Source organism: Taeniopygia guttata, chromosome 1A (genome assembly GCF_048771995.1).
Source record: "Taeniopygia guttata chromosome 1A, bTaeGut7.mat, whole genome shotgun sequence".
NCBI classification, from domain to species: Eukaryota; Metazoa; Chordata; class Aves; order Passeriformes; family Estrildidae; genus Taeniopygia; species Taeniopygia guttata.
The window spans coordinates 38,766,702-38,783,547 of record NC_133025.1 but is presented as its reverse complement, the minus strand read 5'-3'; the positions used below and the strand labels follow the sequence as shown (position 1 = coordinate 38,783,547).

Below are 16,846 nucleotides of genomic sequence, written 5' to 3'. Positions count from 1 at the left end.
ATGGAAAAATTAAAAAGAAACTACACATCTCAGTGCCTACTGTTTACTATTTAATTGTTTTGAGGAATCTTAATACATTGCACACATAGTAATACAAGATGGAAAAGACAGATAAAATTACTACCATGCAATTTGAGTATCTTTATCAGGATCTAATATCTTAGATGCACTCTCTTTCCACCCTCACCTTGGGCAACATAAAATAGCAGTTGCCATGTGACAAGAAAGAGCTAAGCAAGCTGTAACATCTCCACACTCATACAAACTGGAGGCACTGTCACAGCTCATCTCCTTCAGAGAGATGAGACCACACTATTCTATTTTAACATAGCCATTCCTAAACATGCCCTCTCATCTTCTTCATTTGCCTAAATGCCAACTAAACATTCAGTGCACACTAAATATTGCCCATGGCTCAACTTCATAACTTAAGACTGCTTTATAGTTCTTTTATTTTCAATCATCTAAACTATATAAATGAAATTTTAAGGAGGAAAACATTTATACTTCATCCATATTAATTTTGTCCCTGACTGCATGTGCAAAGACAGTCAGAAAAGATTAAGATTAATAAGCACTGAGAAACTGAAGTCAAATGGGAACAGAAAAGCTTAATACACACTTTTTATCAATTCTAAATTAGAAAATATTAGCTCAAATGAGGCAGACTAGCAGTAGCACAGCTAATAAGGAATTTGTATCAACACAGATGAGGAGCTGACCAGTGGAGAAAAAACAGAGTATAGCCATGAGGAAAAGAGAACCTCTACAGAAATGTTTAGTACAGATATACATGCTTTTTTTTTTTTTTTTTTTTTTTTTTTTTTTTTTTTTTTTACTGGAAGCACGGAGTACATTTACAGACTTAACCATGTTCAAATTACAATAAATTCCATAAATAAAAATAGATTTTTTTTTTTCCAAGCCACAGCACTCTTGGCCCAGCATCTGGGTACATTTCCCAAAATGCACTGGACAACTGAAACCATGTGAAATGCACATTTGAAACAACTCTCAAATGAAAAAATGTTTTTGGAGAAAAGACGTTGTGTGAAATGTGAAAGACAGTGAACAGCACTGAACGCCACAATAAATCTATGAATGATTCATTCAAACCAAAAACACCCAAGAGAATATGTATATAATCCAGACAAACCTTCTTTGATGTCCAAGACCAAGAAAACCACGCAGAATTGCAAGGTCAGTCTCTGCCCAGGCAATGCCCATGGCCACTAAAAAATCCTTTCCTCTCTCTCCTTCAATAAGGGCAACCAAAAACCTGTTTGAATTGGATGTCCTAAGAGGACATTGAAGGAATGACAAGATACTGCTACTAATGATACACAGTCCACATGCAATTACTAAACAGCAAACAACGGCTGAAACAATCTATATTTCTTAAAGGACAGAATGCAAGCCTCCAGAGGGAGACATGAAGAATGCCATGAGTGCCTGTTATAGATCCGGTTATCCAGTAAATAATGATCAGGGGACTCAGTAAATCAGTGCTGCAGAGCAGCAGAAGTTTCTGCCAAGTAATTTCCACTTCTGTAGAACTATTTGCAGGTTATCAGCTTTCACTAAAAAATATGATTCAAGTCTTGACAGGATGCACACGTCTTCAAAAAACATCAAAGTAGTTGTATCTATACTGAGGCACCTGACAACCTAAACCAGTTGCCTGGACTTTGGAATAAATTTGTTTCATCTCTTTCATTTCAACTCCAGATTCTTGATCCCTGTTAACTCCAGACCTGAATTTCTGTCACTCCAAAAAAAGGTCAAGAACTGACTGTTGCAAATCAAACAGCCATCCTTTCTTTACCTTTCTAGCTGGCTTTGAGTCTGAAAATTTTATGACATTGAACAAAACCACTGGACTGACCTGCAATTTTGAATGGGGCAAAGTGGAAGGTGACAGAAGAACAAAATGTGGAATCCAGCTGACAAAAGGGAGATGGAGGTCTACCCTGACAAGGCAATTCACTTAAATAACAGTTCTTTAGTGCAAACCTGAAAAGATTGCTAACAATTTAGTTGTAAAATCCATCTTTCCATATACTCATACAAAGCAGATTCTGCACAATGTTGCCAAGGCAACACAATAGAAACTGAAGTCTCGGGACCATGTCATGCTGCTTGGAGATCACATTAATAAACTCTTTGATTGTCTCAGAAGTAGTCCACTGAAATATATTCATCTGAGTACACTTATTCATGATTCATATTTTTTACACTCAATTCAATGACACATTTGTATCAGTCCTCATAAAAGCTCTGTATTAGCATTATTAAACCACTACATATAATTAGATAATAGCAGTATGTCCTAATGAAAATATTACCAACATAGCATTTGCATGTTTTAGAGGTAACAGACAGATAAAGACAAAGAATAATTTAAAAAGGTATAGAGTACATTATTAATTATATTACAGAACTTGTAGAATTCCTACCAGAAAATTTTATCACACGGTCTCACAATATCCAATACAATGTGCACATAATCTTCTTTGTCAGCAGCCATAATGTATCAAGCACCATTTGATTTTTGTCTTAATGCCTACTGGAGACACCTACTCCTTACTGGATATGGCAGCCTATTTCCATGAAAATATAAAACGTACACAATCGTACATAGTTTTGACTGCTAGTGAGCTGATACTCAGGAAATAGTAGATAACTCCAATTTGAACCTATTACACTTGCACACTCTGTAACTTTCATTGCCATAGTACTCAACTGAAGTTCTATGGAAACATGTCTCTTGACTCAGATTTTATGTAAGTCATATTTTATCACTGAATTTTCAGCTTCAGTTCTTTTTCATCTGAATTTTCCTACACATCCTCAAAGGCAGTCTCAAACCATTTTTATTTAAAAACATCAAGAGGAAAAAAAAACTCTTTATATCCTATACTTATTATGAAGAAATGGAAATGTACCATACCATTTTCTCAAAATGTCAAAAGTGATATGGCAGAGTTTCATTTTTTAGCTAACATGAAAACAGCTGAAGATGTTTAACACAAACTTTAAGAGTCTTCTGCTTCCACAGCTCAACCTCCTGGCTGTTTCCTTTTTTGTTTTTCTTTCTAGAACTCAAAGCTAGCTCTAAAATCAAGGTAAGCCAAACTCACATTTGTCTGTTGAGGCCCCTCCCTTAGAATGAGGGCAGTCACACAGCAGATACAACCCAAACCGTGTTTAGGCAACTTCAAATAAATTTGGAAAGGATCCTTGTAATTTAACTACCTGCAATACTAAAACAGAGTGACTAAAAAACATAACTACACAGAGAGAGAAAACAAAGTCCAAAATGTGCATTCCAGCTCCCATTCAGAAAAAAATATCACAAAATATATGTAAATAAGACCAGAAAAATTATCTCTTTGAAAAAAAAAAAAAAAAAAACCAAAAAACTTTTTTTTGACATTGAATTTAAGGCTTACAGGCTACTTTGGGGCAGAATACTCTTCTTTCTCCATATAATGTCTGCAAGACTGGAATAACTGTACTTACTTCACAGGGGTGTCAAAAGTATTAATTGCTTATGTTTGCACAACAACTTTGAAGATGAAAGTTGCTATTGAAGTGCTAAGTGTCAATTTGTATAAATAAGCAAAAAACTTAACACCTGCACCAAGCCAAACAAAACTCTCCTCTCTCCAGCATAGGATCAGAGGATCAGAAAAAAACATTCATTCATCCATTGCCATATCTCCAAAGAAAACAGCGAGTTCTTCCCAGTCCTTACTGCCTGAAATCCTCCTTGCCACTCATTGATCCTGTGACTTGTATTTCATGGTTTGTAAGATGTGCTTACTATACCTGTAACACAAACATTAACATTTAAAATTAGTGTTATTGAAGAAGGTATACTGACACAAATCAGTTTTAAGCAATCAGCTTTTCCAGGTGTAGCTGCTTTAAAGTTCCTTAACGAAAGCCTTCTTCTGTTTCAAAGTATTGTTACAGTTCACAGTGATTTTAACTACACACCATAAATATTTCAAGAACAAATTAAAGAAATCCAAGTTTCTTTGTCCATACTAATTTATTTCTAGTTATAAATATGGCAAAGAAGCCAAGAGCTTTGAAGACATCTTACTAAACCTGAAGTACAAAGTGGTTAACACTCCTATTTATAATACTTTTGTCAGCCTTTCATTTCCCCCATACTCATTTCCATCTTCAAATGATGACTCAGTCACTTCTCATTTCTACAAAACTCATCTTTTCCTTAACTTTCTCAGTCATTAACAAAGGAATAGAAATCACTCCATTATGCAAGAAAGATTATTTACCCAGATACTTCTCCTCCATCTTCTGCTTTAGTCTCAGCTCAAAGAGCCAACATAACTAAGATCTACAGTTTTTGGGCAAAATTAAGATGTCCAAATTTCTCAGAGTTTTGCAATGCTCTTGTTTTGGAAGAATGCAGATAAATATCAGCTTTGGGAATAAGTACCAATTTTTCAGACTAGCAAAGGTCAAAAGCATTTTCATATGCAGAAGTAAGTCAGAAACTTTCAATCGGAAGTGTATAAAGCCAGCAATTTATAATTTCAGCTACAATTAAATGGCATAAAAAGAGAATTCATTTATTAAAAAATACATTTTAAAAAACTTACTAGTTCTACATAATACAGCTAATAGTCTAAACTTCCTCCTGACAGAAGTGATTCGGGTTTTTTATTGTTTTTTTAACATGCCACTTTTTTATTTTGGAGATAGTTCAGCAAATTATTGTTGCTAAATCTGTGGGTCCTTACGCTGTTATCAATCACTAACCTTGCCTATTTCTAATAAATTAAACAGCCAGTTATCTATTCTGTAAAATATTTCACATTCAGTACATACACCTTTAACCCCATGTACTGAAATCCAATACTGTTTGGTTGAAATGGCTTTTCCAGCACAGAAATCCACTTTCAACATTTTGATATGTGACAGATAATGTGACAGAACTGCTTGGTTTTTTGCAATTAATGGCATCTACTTTGTATTCTGCTAAAGCAGAGGTGAGTGAAGAGAAGGGAAGACTGCTTTCACCTGAGGCAATGGCTGCTGCGCTCCAGGACCCACAGATTCAGCAATAATAATTTGCTCAGCCCTAGTGAGGCCATTTCTGGAGCCTTGTTTAATTCTCCACAGTTCAAGAAATCAAGGAAAGGGTACAAGTAGCAAGTCCTGCCAGGAAACCTGCTCCAGCATTGGCTCCTCTCTCCATGGATCTACAGGTCCCTGCCAGAAGCCTGATCCAGCATGGGCCTCCCACAGGGTCAAAACTTCCCCTCGGTCATCCCCTTCCATGGCGTGGGTCTCCTTCATGGGCTGCAGGTGGATCCCTGCCTCCTGTGGACCTCCATGGCTTGCAGGGGGCAGCTACTTCACCATGGGCTGCACCATGGGCTGCAGAGGAATCTCAACTCCAGCATCTGGAGCACCTCCTGCCCCTCCTTCTCCACTGACCTTGGTGTCTGCAGAGTTGTTTCTCTCACATGTTCTCACACCGCTCTTCTCTGGCTGCAATTACAGCTATGCAATAACTTTTTTTTCCTCATTTTTGAGTATGTTATCACATATTACCATGTTACCACCATTTCTAATTGGCCAAGGCATGACTAGCAGCACATCCATCTTTGGAGCTGTCAGGGACTGACTCTGCCAGACATGAAGGAAGCTTTTGGCAGCTTCTCACAGAAGGCACCCCTGTAGGCCTTCTTGGGATGCATCCAGTATTTACACACATTGAAGAAATGTTAGCTAGACTTCTCAGTGATGCCCACTGACAGAACAAGAGGCAACAGGCACAAACTAAAACTAGGATATTCCATCTGAGCCCCAAAAATATGTATTTACTGTGAGGGCAGTCAAACAATAGCACAGGCTGGCCAGAGCGGCCAGAGAATCCCTATCCATGGAGATAATCAAAACTGGACAGGATCCTGAGCAACACTCTCTCTGACCCTGCATGAGAAGGGGGACCGAGTTAAATGAGCTCAGGAGGTCCTCATTAACCTAATCACTCTGTGACTTTTACATCCTTATCCCTTAAAGTTCAGTTCTTTGATAGGAACTGAATTAGTACATTTTTTCCTTCAGACTGAAGGCCTTGCTTTCATTCAATAGCTCACTTTTCCATACAAATCACTTGGGTCTTCACTCTAACCAAATTATTAAATGCTCTCAGTGTATTTGAACACAATGAAAACACTGTATTTTAAATGGCCTTAGTTCATTAAGCCACAGTATAATTAAATTTAAGAGCACACCCTGAATATACAAATCAAGAAACACACTGTAGTCTGAGCTGAGTCTTGGTCTTCTTTGAAAAATGTCTAAAACACAGTCCTACCTCTATACAGTGTGTATTATATCCATATGCTTAAAATCTCTCATTGATATTTACATACTTGAGATACATCTGAAAGAACACTGTAACACGAAACTTTTGCACTAAACATATGCAAAAGCTATGGCAATTTTATATGCAATATATATCGTTATATCGGCATAAACAGATAAAACCACGTGCAAAATTACATATAGTAACATTGATTATTGACAGTTCAGCAATTTATCAAATGTATTATCTCTTTTAGCCCTTTTCAGTTAATTTCAGTTAAGTTTTTTAGCCCTTTTCAGTTAATTTCTCATTCTGCATCATTCAAGCCTGCCTACAGACATTAGGATCATAGTGAACTGAATGAAACAGAGGTCTTTTGCCTTGTATTAATCAGCTAATCAGCAGATTAATCTGGGTTTAATTTAATTAATTAAATACAGGTTAAATAAAAAATGAAACTAATATCTTCCAGAACTTTTTCAGTATTTATCCAAGATTGTGTTTGGGGTTTTTTTAATAAAAACAATGCATTTTAAGCCCCCTCAACTGACTTAACTGCATAATATATAGATGAAATAACAGTTTCTCACTTTCTCTTTAATGTTCTATAGCTTCTATTTGATCTATCATGGGAGAAACTCAGAAGGTTTTTCTTTATAGGGAAAGAGACCACATATCTTAAATCAATGATCCACAGAAAACACAAGAGGTATAGATAAAGGAAAAGTGAAAGGGAAAGGGGCAAGCTTTTGTAATACATTTTCACTGTTTAATCAGCAATGTGTAAGAAGCAAAATCCAAACAGTCTTCTAATAGTGAAATTTAAAGATATGTGAATCCACAGTTATAACGAGATACATCTGATCAAGACTTAATCCAGGATTCAACTAGGATTTTTGCAAAGTTACCCATAGATTGGTACTGTGATTCCTTCATTGCAGTGAAACAAATGGGAAACACTCTAAAATAATCACTAGAAGTTGGATGATATCCATACAGAACGGTATTAAAGACCAAGAAGTGTACTCTATGCAGCAGGTTATCTGTTTTCAATTATACAAATTACACATGCAAAAAAACTTAGGTTTAAGCCTTAAACAGCAAACATTCTGTCACACAACGGTCACACATGCAAACAACACAGAACACCCCTGGAAAAATACTGATACAAACTTCTTTTTTTAAACATGGGTACAAGAAAATACCTTCTTTTTTTATATAGCTTTACAAATGTCATGTTTTTCTAAAAATACTCTGAAGTCACTTTTTAGACCACTTCCAAAAAAACATTCCTCCTGCTTGATTTTTTTTTTACATTTATTTACATGTTCATGGCAAGAAAAAACAATTTTACCTTCAGACTCAGGAAACAAGTCTGTTAATACTCTCCTCACTGTATTTTATAAAGGGTATTTTAAACCACTCACCAGTTTGCCACCAGTGGTCCAAGACAGGTACCTTGAAGACTCTTTTTGACCATTCTAGTGTGTTCACATCACAGTGCTCACCAGCTACAAACATCATCCTGAACCTTTAAATAAAAATAAAGTCTGTATCTTGATCTGGATATGGAAAGGAAAACAAGATAATGAATGCAAAACATGTCTCTGGCCACTGTCCCAGATCAAGGGAAAAGACAAAGGAGGATTTTTACTTTTTGTTTTCTCTTTCCTACTAAGTAACAACTAGAATATTTGCAGCATTAATTTAAGCTACTTAATACTTCATTATGTAAAATAAACTTTATTTGCTGAATGCAAAGACCTTGGGAGACCAGAGGCAAGCAACTGTCAGTTGAGGTAAAAAATAATTAAATGCTCTGTACACAGAAACTAGGTAGATATCTTCATTAGCATTGCAATACATTCTCCCACAGCCAGATGCATGTAATTGACATTTTATTTCACTTTAAGTCTTTCCTCAGCACATTTTGAATTAAAACAACTCCTGAACACAAAACTTCACTCTGGTCCTTCAAAAGTGGACACAAACTGCAGTGATTTTGTAAAACCAGTAGATCTGTAGCCACAGAAAGATAGAATTCTTAGATCTGGTCAGTATGACACAAGTATCACTTCAGGGGGATATAATTTAGAAAGACTACGAGTTTCATCTTTCCATGGAAATAAAATTCAGAAAGCAAATTAGACAAACACCAAGAAAATATAAGACTTAGGGAAAAGTTAAGATATCTTGTTATCCCCTGAGTCAAAAGCAAAATTCCTTTCTTTTGAATTGCCAGCTTCAGTAATCAGATTTAATAATCTGCAGGCTTAAGATCATCTTTATGTTATAAGAAGAAGAAAAATTAGCTCTTTGGCAAACTTTAAAGCACAAAACCATCAAAAAGAGTATGAGAAAAAAGGGCCATAAGTCTAAGCATAAGAACCATGGAATTATTTTCTCCTCTCAAACCAGTATAGCAAAACAAGTGATGGCAATGGCTATGAAATGTCCAACTGAACAAATTTTTTAAAAGCCCACTCAAAACTTCAAAGCATGTCAGTCCACCTGTTACTGCAATCATCTATCCCTGCAATGCAGTTAATTGAGAAGAAAGGTCCTAAAGCCTCTCTGTTAAATAAATGTCCTCAGCTGTTCTGAAAACCTACATTCCTAACATGAAATTCAGCACAATCAAGCACTATACAGAAGTTCAGCAGAATATCACCTGACATACAGGGGACAGATCAATGTTCCTAATGATCCTGAAGCAATAAATATTGCACATACATTTTGGTGTCACTCCAAGCACAGAAGAAACCACATCTTCAAGCTATTTACCAAAAGCTTAAAAGTTCATATGGGTAATAATCTGAGCTTCACTTTTCCAAATTAAAAGATTTTGGAACAATTTTTTCTTTTTTTTAAATTCTGGAATGCACACACCAGTTTGTTTTTTTTTTTGGGGGGGGGGTAGTCTGGCAAAGAAAAACTCTATCTGCATGATATTATATAAGCTTTCTTTTTCCTAAAAATACACCAATGAAGATTCATTTGTACCTCTAAACATTAACTGGAAATAAAGAATTCTTACTAATTTTTAATGCACATGGAGACCAAATACGTATGTGTGTATATATATAAACACACATATATATTAATATTTTTAGATTATTTATTTAAAGATACAAATTTTTAAAAAATGTTTTCACATCTTTTGATTTTTCTCAATTGATGTGTTTGTTCATTTCCTTCCCTGAACAGATTTTACCTTGAATATGAGAATCCAAGCATTGGATATTTTAGTGACAGAGTCACAGAGAAAGACACAGAACACAACTGCAGCACAGCTCCACAAAGGTTCAGCACAATTCAGGACTTCACCAGGAAGAGCCATGTATGATCAACAGCAGCACAGAACAGAGAGAAGCAGGCAGAACTGCATTACGTACTTCAATTGTAATTGGTTGTGGGTCTTAATTACATATCCTCTTAGCAACATTTGTGAAATGTCAATTCTATGAGAAAGTGTTTTCTTCTAATAGTTTTGAATTTGCTACTTTAATTTCACATCCTCTTGTTCCTGCATTATGAGACAGGTAATGGAAGTTTCTTATCTACTTGAATACTTTATAATGAATAATGAATACTTTACACATCAGATGAACAACCTAGAATCTCTAAATACTCTTGATGTAAAACTGCAGAACATTCTCAACCGACCAAAAGTCAAGCAAGCAAAGTAGACTATGGGACACAAATGACAAATTACTTGAACATTAATCTAAACTGCTGAGTTGTTGCCCCATTTCATGCAAAACGATGACTTGTCAATTGTTTGGAAATTAGAACAATTTCACAACAATTATGTCAACTATAAGATGAAGTGTGATTCCAAATATGTGAAGAGTTAACAGCTTGGTATTATGAAGCTAACTTCTGAAGAGGAGAATGGATTCAAAGAGCTGAACAGAATATGATTAGGTAGATGAAGCTCATAGATTTTGGGTGTTACTTGTTCTTCCAATATGACAGGCAGCGATGCTCAGCAGCACTGGATGTTTTCAAAAGCTATGTCTTTAGAGCTCTATAAATACGTGGTTGAACAGAGCTCTTGACCTACAGTACTAAAAACTAAACATCGGTTTTACATTAAGCATGAGCTGTGTTTAAGACAAAGGGGGCATTTTGTGTCAAAACCAAAGAAATTTCAAGATTTGGCTCCAATAGAAACAAGAAATTTAAAGCATTCACAACAGAACCTTTTGAAAATTCATATATATAATTTTGTGCAGAGGCCAGTGATGCCACAAACATCCCACCACCTCCTTTCTTCATCAGTAACTGTCTTTTTCAACATTATTTTTTTAAGTGACATTAACTTTTACCATTTATTTAACAGAACTTTTCAGAAATAAAATGTACCATGGTGGAAACCTCTTTCAGGATTGCATTCCTGGATGCAGTCTCTAAAGTAAGAATCCGTTTTAATGCATTAAACAGAAAGGCATTTCAAAGATTCTTCACCACATAACAAAGAAGAAAGCATCATAGATCAAGTAAATGAACTAAAAGTAAGACTGCTTTCAAACTGAATCAGACAGAAATCACTCAACCTTTAATAAAAAAGTCTATCCAAGTAACACCCAAACCCAAGTATTTCCCTAGAATGGAAATTTTAATCACTTGATAGACTTTCTTAACAACTGTACCTACTAGATATTAAATGTTGCATTAGAGGGTTTAGTAAAGAGGCATCACATCCCAGTAAACTACATAGTCCAAAGCTGAGTGAATTATGAGAGAACTAAAGCTGCAGACAAGTGGAGAAGCTCATTTGATATGACTGAATAGGAATGACGAAATACCTCTTTATACCTCTGGCAGCAGATATTGCAATGAGACTCTTATCTAGAATTCTTATCTGGCCAGAGAATGTGACAACTTACAAGCCAGGTAAGCAGATTTCCCATTGAATGAATACTCTAAAGACAAAGTAATTGCCTAAGAAATGCCAAGGAACAGCAATTAAATTTTCTGGAATCTGAGTCACTTTCTTGTCAATAAATGCCATAGGACAATAGCATATTCATGTCTCAAATGAGCTTCTTTCTTATTTCAAGGAGGAGTAAGGGTTGATGATAGCAGTCAAAACAGATGGAAGAAAGTAATTCATTACAAGATAAGCTTGTAAGGAATACCTCACGAAAAAATCCAGCTTAATAATAAACTTTCCTGAGCAATTTAGAATGTGGAGGTCTAAAGAAGCTCCCCTTCTCTTTGAACAAGAGTGGTAATACATGTTCTTGTGACTGAATACTGCCTATACAATCCCTGTTTGATGCTGAGCAAATCATTCCACTTCAAGATTAGATGGGGTCCAAACCCATGTATTTTTCATTTTTAGAATGTTTACCATAAGATACAGAAACTTGATCTGTAGAAGTATTGAACACTCGCAGACCCAAGTTACTATGAGAAGCATTTCATAAATATAATGCTAATATCGCATTTTAACCATATAATACTTCAATCTTTGACACCGTGCTATTTCAGTGTCTCAGACTAGATATTTCAAACTAACAGAAGACTTTGACCTTAATCTCTCTTTGACTCAGCTTACCATCTGCAAAATACAGATAATACCACTCTCTCACCTCACAGGGGATTTGTGAGCATGAACTCAGCTAAGACTATGAAGCATGCTGATAGTATAGTGATAAGCACCTTAAAAGAAATACAAGACAGGAAATAGTTCTTTGGACACATAACCAGAAACAATAATGAAGTTTGGGAAGAGCTACCAAAACAATGACTAGCTTCTGATTAAATAAACACTAAAGATTCTGTGCCCTTAACAATATGAGAGGTCATGTGGAAAAAGCAGTATGGGATGACATAATCCAAGACTGTATTACAGAGTATAAGCACAGGGGAGTAAAGTAAAAGATGTGAGAGGAATCCTAACTCAGTAAAAGCTCTTAACATTAGAGTCAGACTTTTTAACAGCCTTTATTTCCTCAAAACTATCAGCAGAAATTTGCAAGCAGATATGTGTACACCTATATTTTCAAGAATAGATTAAAATGGCACTCTACAGAGGTGGGAAAAATATACTCTGTTACTCTAGTTTATGCAGCCTCCTTCTGGAAAAAACTGCTTCCAACGTATCCTTACTTCACCTTTTCAGCAAGTACTGCTTTCCCAAGGCTGCCTCAGGGTCCTGCTGACGGATTGCTCTAATTGCAGTTGGTGAAGTAAAGAAGGCAGCTACTTCATGCTCTGCTAGCACACGGAAATAGGCACCAGCATCTGGCGTTCCCACAGGCTTCCCCTATGGAGAGAATAATTTAAAATGTCACAGGATAAAAATACCTCATAATTCCTTGACAGTTCAAGCCTTGAGCACGTAATAGTAGTGGTAGCACAGCAACAGAAGTAATTTCAAGTAAGACTTCAAAGGAGGCTTTGTTGAAAATAATAATACCATGAACATGTTCACTTGTAGAAATAAATTCACGAGCTTTGGGAGCCATGCCTTACATGAACATAGCACATACTAGTTACTACTTAGAAAATTAGGACAAACGGACATGCAAATGAAAAGATAGACACAAAGATATACTATTGCACTGGCAGCAGAGAGAGTCATGTCTATATCTACCCTGAGATGCAATCGGAGAACACCCACACTCCCTCTTGAACAAGGAGTCTCTGGACACAGTGGCACTGCAGCTATACTCCCATGCACAGACAGCTTTTTCTTACCTAAAGTTTATTCTCAAATCTGGAAAGATTCCCACTTACCTGCTTACAACTGACTTTTTGGAACCTTCATGCTACCCCACATGAGAGATCCTGAGAGATCCTGAAGGGCCCCTATTCTGTTTTAGTGTGCTACCAGACTGTGGTCTGGTTTGGGGTAGCTAAGGGGCATAGTCAAATTGTAAACAGAAGTAATCATTTATGACAAATTGTTCAACGGTAAGTAATCCTAACAAAAAATAATCAAGAATACTTTTCTGTGGTGTTGAAAATATGATAAGCAGTCAGAAGAGAATCATATAGTCACAATCTTACTGTAAGTGTAATTACCACATTGCATGAACGGCTCCATACATATTCTGAAATTAGAAAGTGATGTTAATGTAGAATGAGTTTTAGCTCCACAGGTATCACCATAACCTTCTCACTAGAAAGGCCGCACTTGGAAGAATAACTTTGAGAGAGTACGCAAATCGAGAGATACACACTTTTCCTACTGCATCCAGCTAGGCCTGAACACTGGCAAGAGCATTGGTGAACCATTAATCAGATTCAAAGAACACAGGACAGCCAAGGCTGGATATGTACCAGTGGTTTTGCAGCTTTATGGTGAGATACTGGTCCTGGTGAGAGGCGTTCTCAAAAAGAGGAGCACCACAAAAGATTTTAAAAATAAGACAAAATAGAATGCACAATTGAAAAGCCATTTTTTAAAAAGCATTAAGCAGGCAGTAAGAAACAAATGGAGAGAAAATAAATTTCCAGCCCAGGTAGAAGAGTAGTATAATCAACACCAAAAGCCCTCTCTCTGCAATTAGCCTATCCTTAATTACCAAAAAGAAAGGCAAAATTATGCTTGTTAAAAAGTGAGTCCCTTTTCCTGTCAGATAACACACAGTACACAAAGAAAAATCTTTTACTAGATGGTCTTGAAACATCACTCTAGCAGACCGCTTCATCACAACTTTCATGTGTTCATCAGTATTTGTTCATGAACATGTTTGTTCAAGTTGACACTCTCTCCCTGTAATATTCACTATACCTGCAGATCTGTAGACACCTGGTTAAGAGTTCAAGCCCGCATCACTAGTGCTAGAACAAATAGCATCTTACTCTGGAAAAACCCCAGATTGCCACAAGCTTCTCATTAAGTAAATATGTACTTGAACTAGCATCAATCATCTTGGACACCAAAACACCTAGCTGTGAAGCAAGCTGAACTTGGTTAGTCTGCAGTAATAAAGTAAGCTGTTACTTTTAACCAAATGTAAATATCCAGAGCCCATAAAAGGGCTATGTGGTCCTGAGCACACCCACTCCCTCCCAGATCCTGCTTCACACCGGACCTCTGCCTGAGTTATGTCACAGGCATGCCTGTGCCTCAAACTTCCAGCAAGCTTGAACCTGACAGTATCTTCTACACCAAATGTTAAGCCTTCAGGAGTGCTTGGATAAACATGCAGGACTCTGACAGGTGGATATTTATGTCACAGGTAAGTTAAAGCAGTTTAGGTTTGGAGTTACCAGTCTCAGATATAGGAGAAAACAAAATAAAACACAAACAGTAGAAAGAAGAGAAAATTTACCTGACAGTTGATAGGAAATATAACCCAGAGAATTAGGAAAAAAAAAACCCAAATCTGGCACAGGTGTAAAATATTCTTACAGATTCTGCAGAAAAACTTCCCAAGTTCCTTGGAAGCTGTTCAGAGTTTAGCAAATGATAAACAAAAATGGATATAATCTGTGATACTGAAATGGTTAATGGCTCATTTTTAAGATCTTTGCCCACTGTAGCAAAGTGTGCAAAGAAGCTCATCTGCAACCCAAGTCCATCTCTTCAAATATGCTTCCTGACAGGAATTTGGACTGTGAATTAAGCTACCTGACAGGGAACTTGAGATAAGATAAAGGTGGCACTGCTGTCCAACTACCTCAGGTCTAAGGAGAAGTAAACAGGGCTGGGAAAGAAGAATGTGTCCAAGAGAGAGAAGGTTTTTGGGAGTGTGATGGCAAAACCTCTAGTCCACATAAGTGTCACTGTCGAGGCAGGACGGGAATGAAGAGACTGACCAGAAGGCTGCTGAGAGTAAAACTCTGGTTTATTCAAAATACACTGCTCTTTTATACAGAGCTTCATGGGGACCAACTCCATTGGTCCCGAAGTGAAAACAAGCCACAGCATTGGTGCAAAGTGCTTGATGCATAGTAATAGAACTTAACTATAAACAATGTGAATAACAAGAGAGATAGAGAATTATTTAGATTCTTTTCCAACTCTTTCCCAGGCTTCTGCCTGTCTAGAAACTCCCGTTTCTCTCTTTGACTGAATCTGAGACCCACACATAAGACCAAGAGAGTGAACATCCACACCATGAGACAACCACATGAGAGGCGACTCTCATGTCTAAGAAGGGGTCATGAACCATCAAAGATCCCCAAAGGTCCCCAAACTCATTCCTCAGGCTTTACACCAGAGAACTGCAAGTGATTCAAAGTTTTTCAACAGATTCAGACTCTGCTGCATAAGACAATGTAAAACACCCTCATAAGGGGAGGCACTTGGGCATTCCCATGTACACTTGAATGTATATTAATACCCATTGAATTCTGTGTTTCATGGAACACCCACCAGGGAGAAAAACAGAAGAAGAGGATGAACAGGACACCCTGGATCAACAGGGGTGGTGACTTACTTTCCCCTAATCTGTCTCCCTTTCTTTCCCCCTCCTCTTTTTTATATTTCCTTCTACCTCACATTTACTGATAAATAAAATCCATACTATTGACTTTGGCATATGGTCTTGTTTGCACCTTAATTAATCTCCCTTATAAGATTGTAACACATATCTGAGAGAGTGCAAATTCATTTCAGAGCCCAAAACCTACAAATAAGATCTCCAGAAAGAATAGTCATTTATTATACAAAAATTTTAAGAAGTACTACCATATTCCATGAAGGCTTATTACCACATGCAATTTTTATTTTTAAAAGTTAGCAATATAAACAGTAAACCACAGGGTAATTGAATTCAGAATATGTTGACAGACTGCTGAGTCAATTGGGGACTGAACAAATGAGATACTTCCGCTGGATTTCTGCAGTGATCAAGTTTGAGACCTGTTGCTATTCAGTATTCACATCATGAAAATGAAAGAGAATTGATTTTTAAAAGTTACTGGCAATAATATCTATGGTTGACAGGAAATGAGAGCACAGTAAATGGGAGCAGGGCAGTCGGAAAGAGTGATCTGTCTCACCTAATTTAAAAGAGGAAAGTAAGAACAGACATTTCTTGTATGAGCTAGGAAGATTCCCACAGAAAATACCAAGAGACTCTGAGACAGACAAACAGACAGGAACATCTTTCTTGAAGCACTTAGATTTAGCATGCAATTTATGAGATGTCAAACAGCTAAGCAGACATGCTGAGGCAAAATGTGCTGATGATTTATGATTTCACACATGATTATCAAATAAGTTTCACAGACACCAAGAATTAGCAAGGGGATAGGAAAGTTCTTGTATGGATAAAGTGAGAAGCCACAAGCATAGATTACTAGAAGGAAGAGACACAGAAGAAGAGCTATAATAAAATGTCCAACAATGCTGGAGTAAGAGTGCATCAATTCCCTTTCTAGATCCCTAACAACAACGTGTTCTTCAATTACCACTAAATCCAAAATTATGAGGAAATTCTCTCTGTATAGAAAATGTAGTGCATGCCACTAAAACCTGCTGATGCCAAAGCACACACAAAATCCTGACATATCAGGATCTAAAAG

At 36.7% G+C, this 16,846-nt stretch overlaps 1 protein-coding gene across 5 annotated transcripts in view; it reads right to left on the bottom strand.

The window, feature by feature from the left end:
- The window catches only part of ACSS3 (acyl-CoA synthetase short chain family member 3), an 84,746-nt gene that overhangs the window by 45,429 nt on the left and 22,471 nt on the right, over window positions 1-16,846 (bottom strand). For all 5 annotated transcript variants that reach the window (XM_030260534.4, XM_072923129.1, XM_030260541.4 and 2 more), the window contains 2 exons: window positions 12,478-12,629; window positions 7,780-7,883 (listed from right to left, as the gene is read on the bottom strand). In XM_030260534.4, the coding sequence (XP_030116394.4) occupies window positions 7,780-7,883; window positions 12,478-12,629 (256 nt within the window). The remainder of the gene's footprint in view (window positions 1-7,779; window positions 7,884-12,477; window positions 12,630-16,846) is intronic.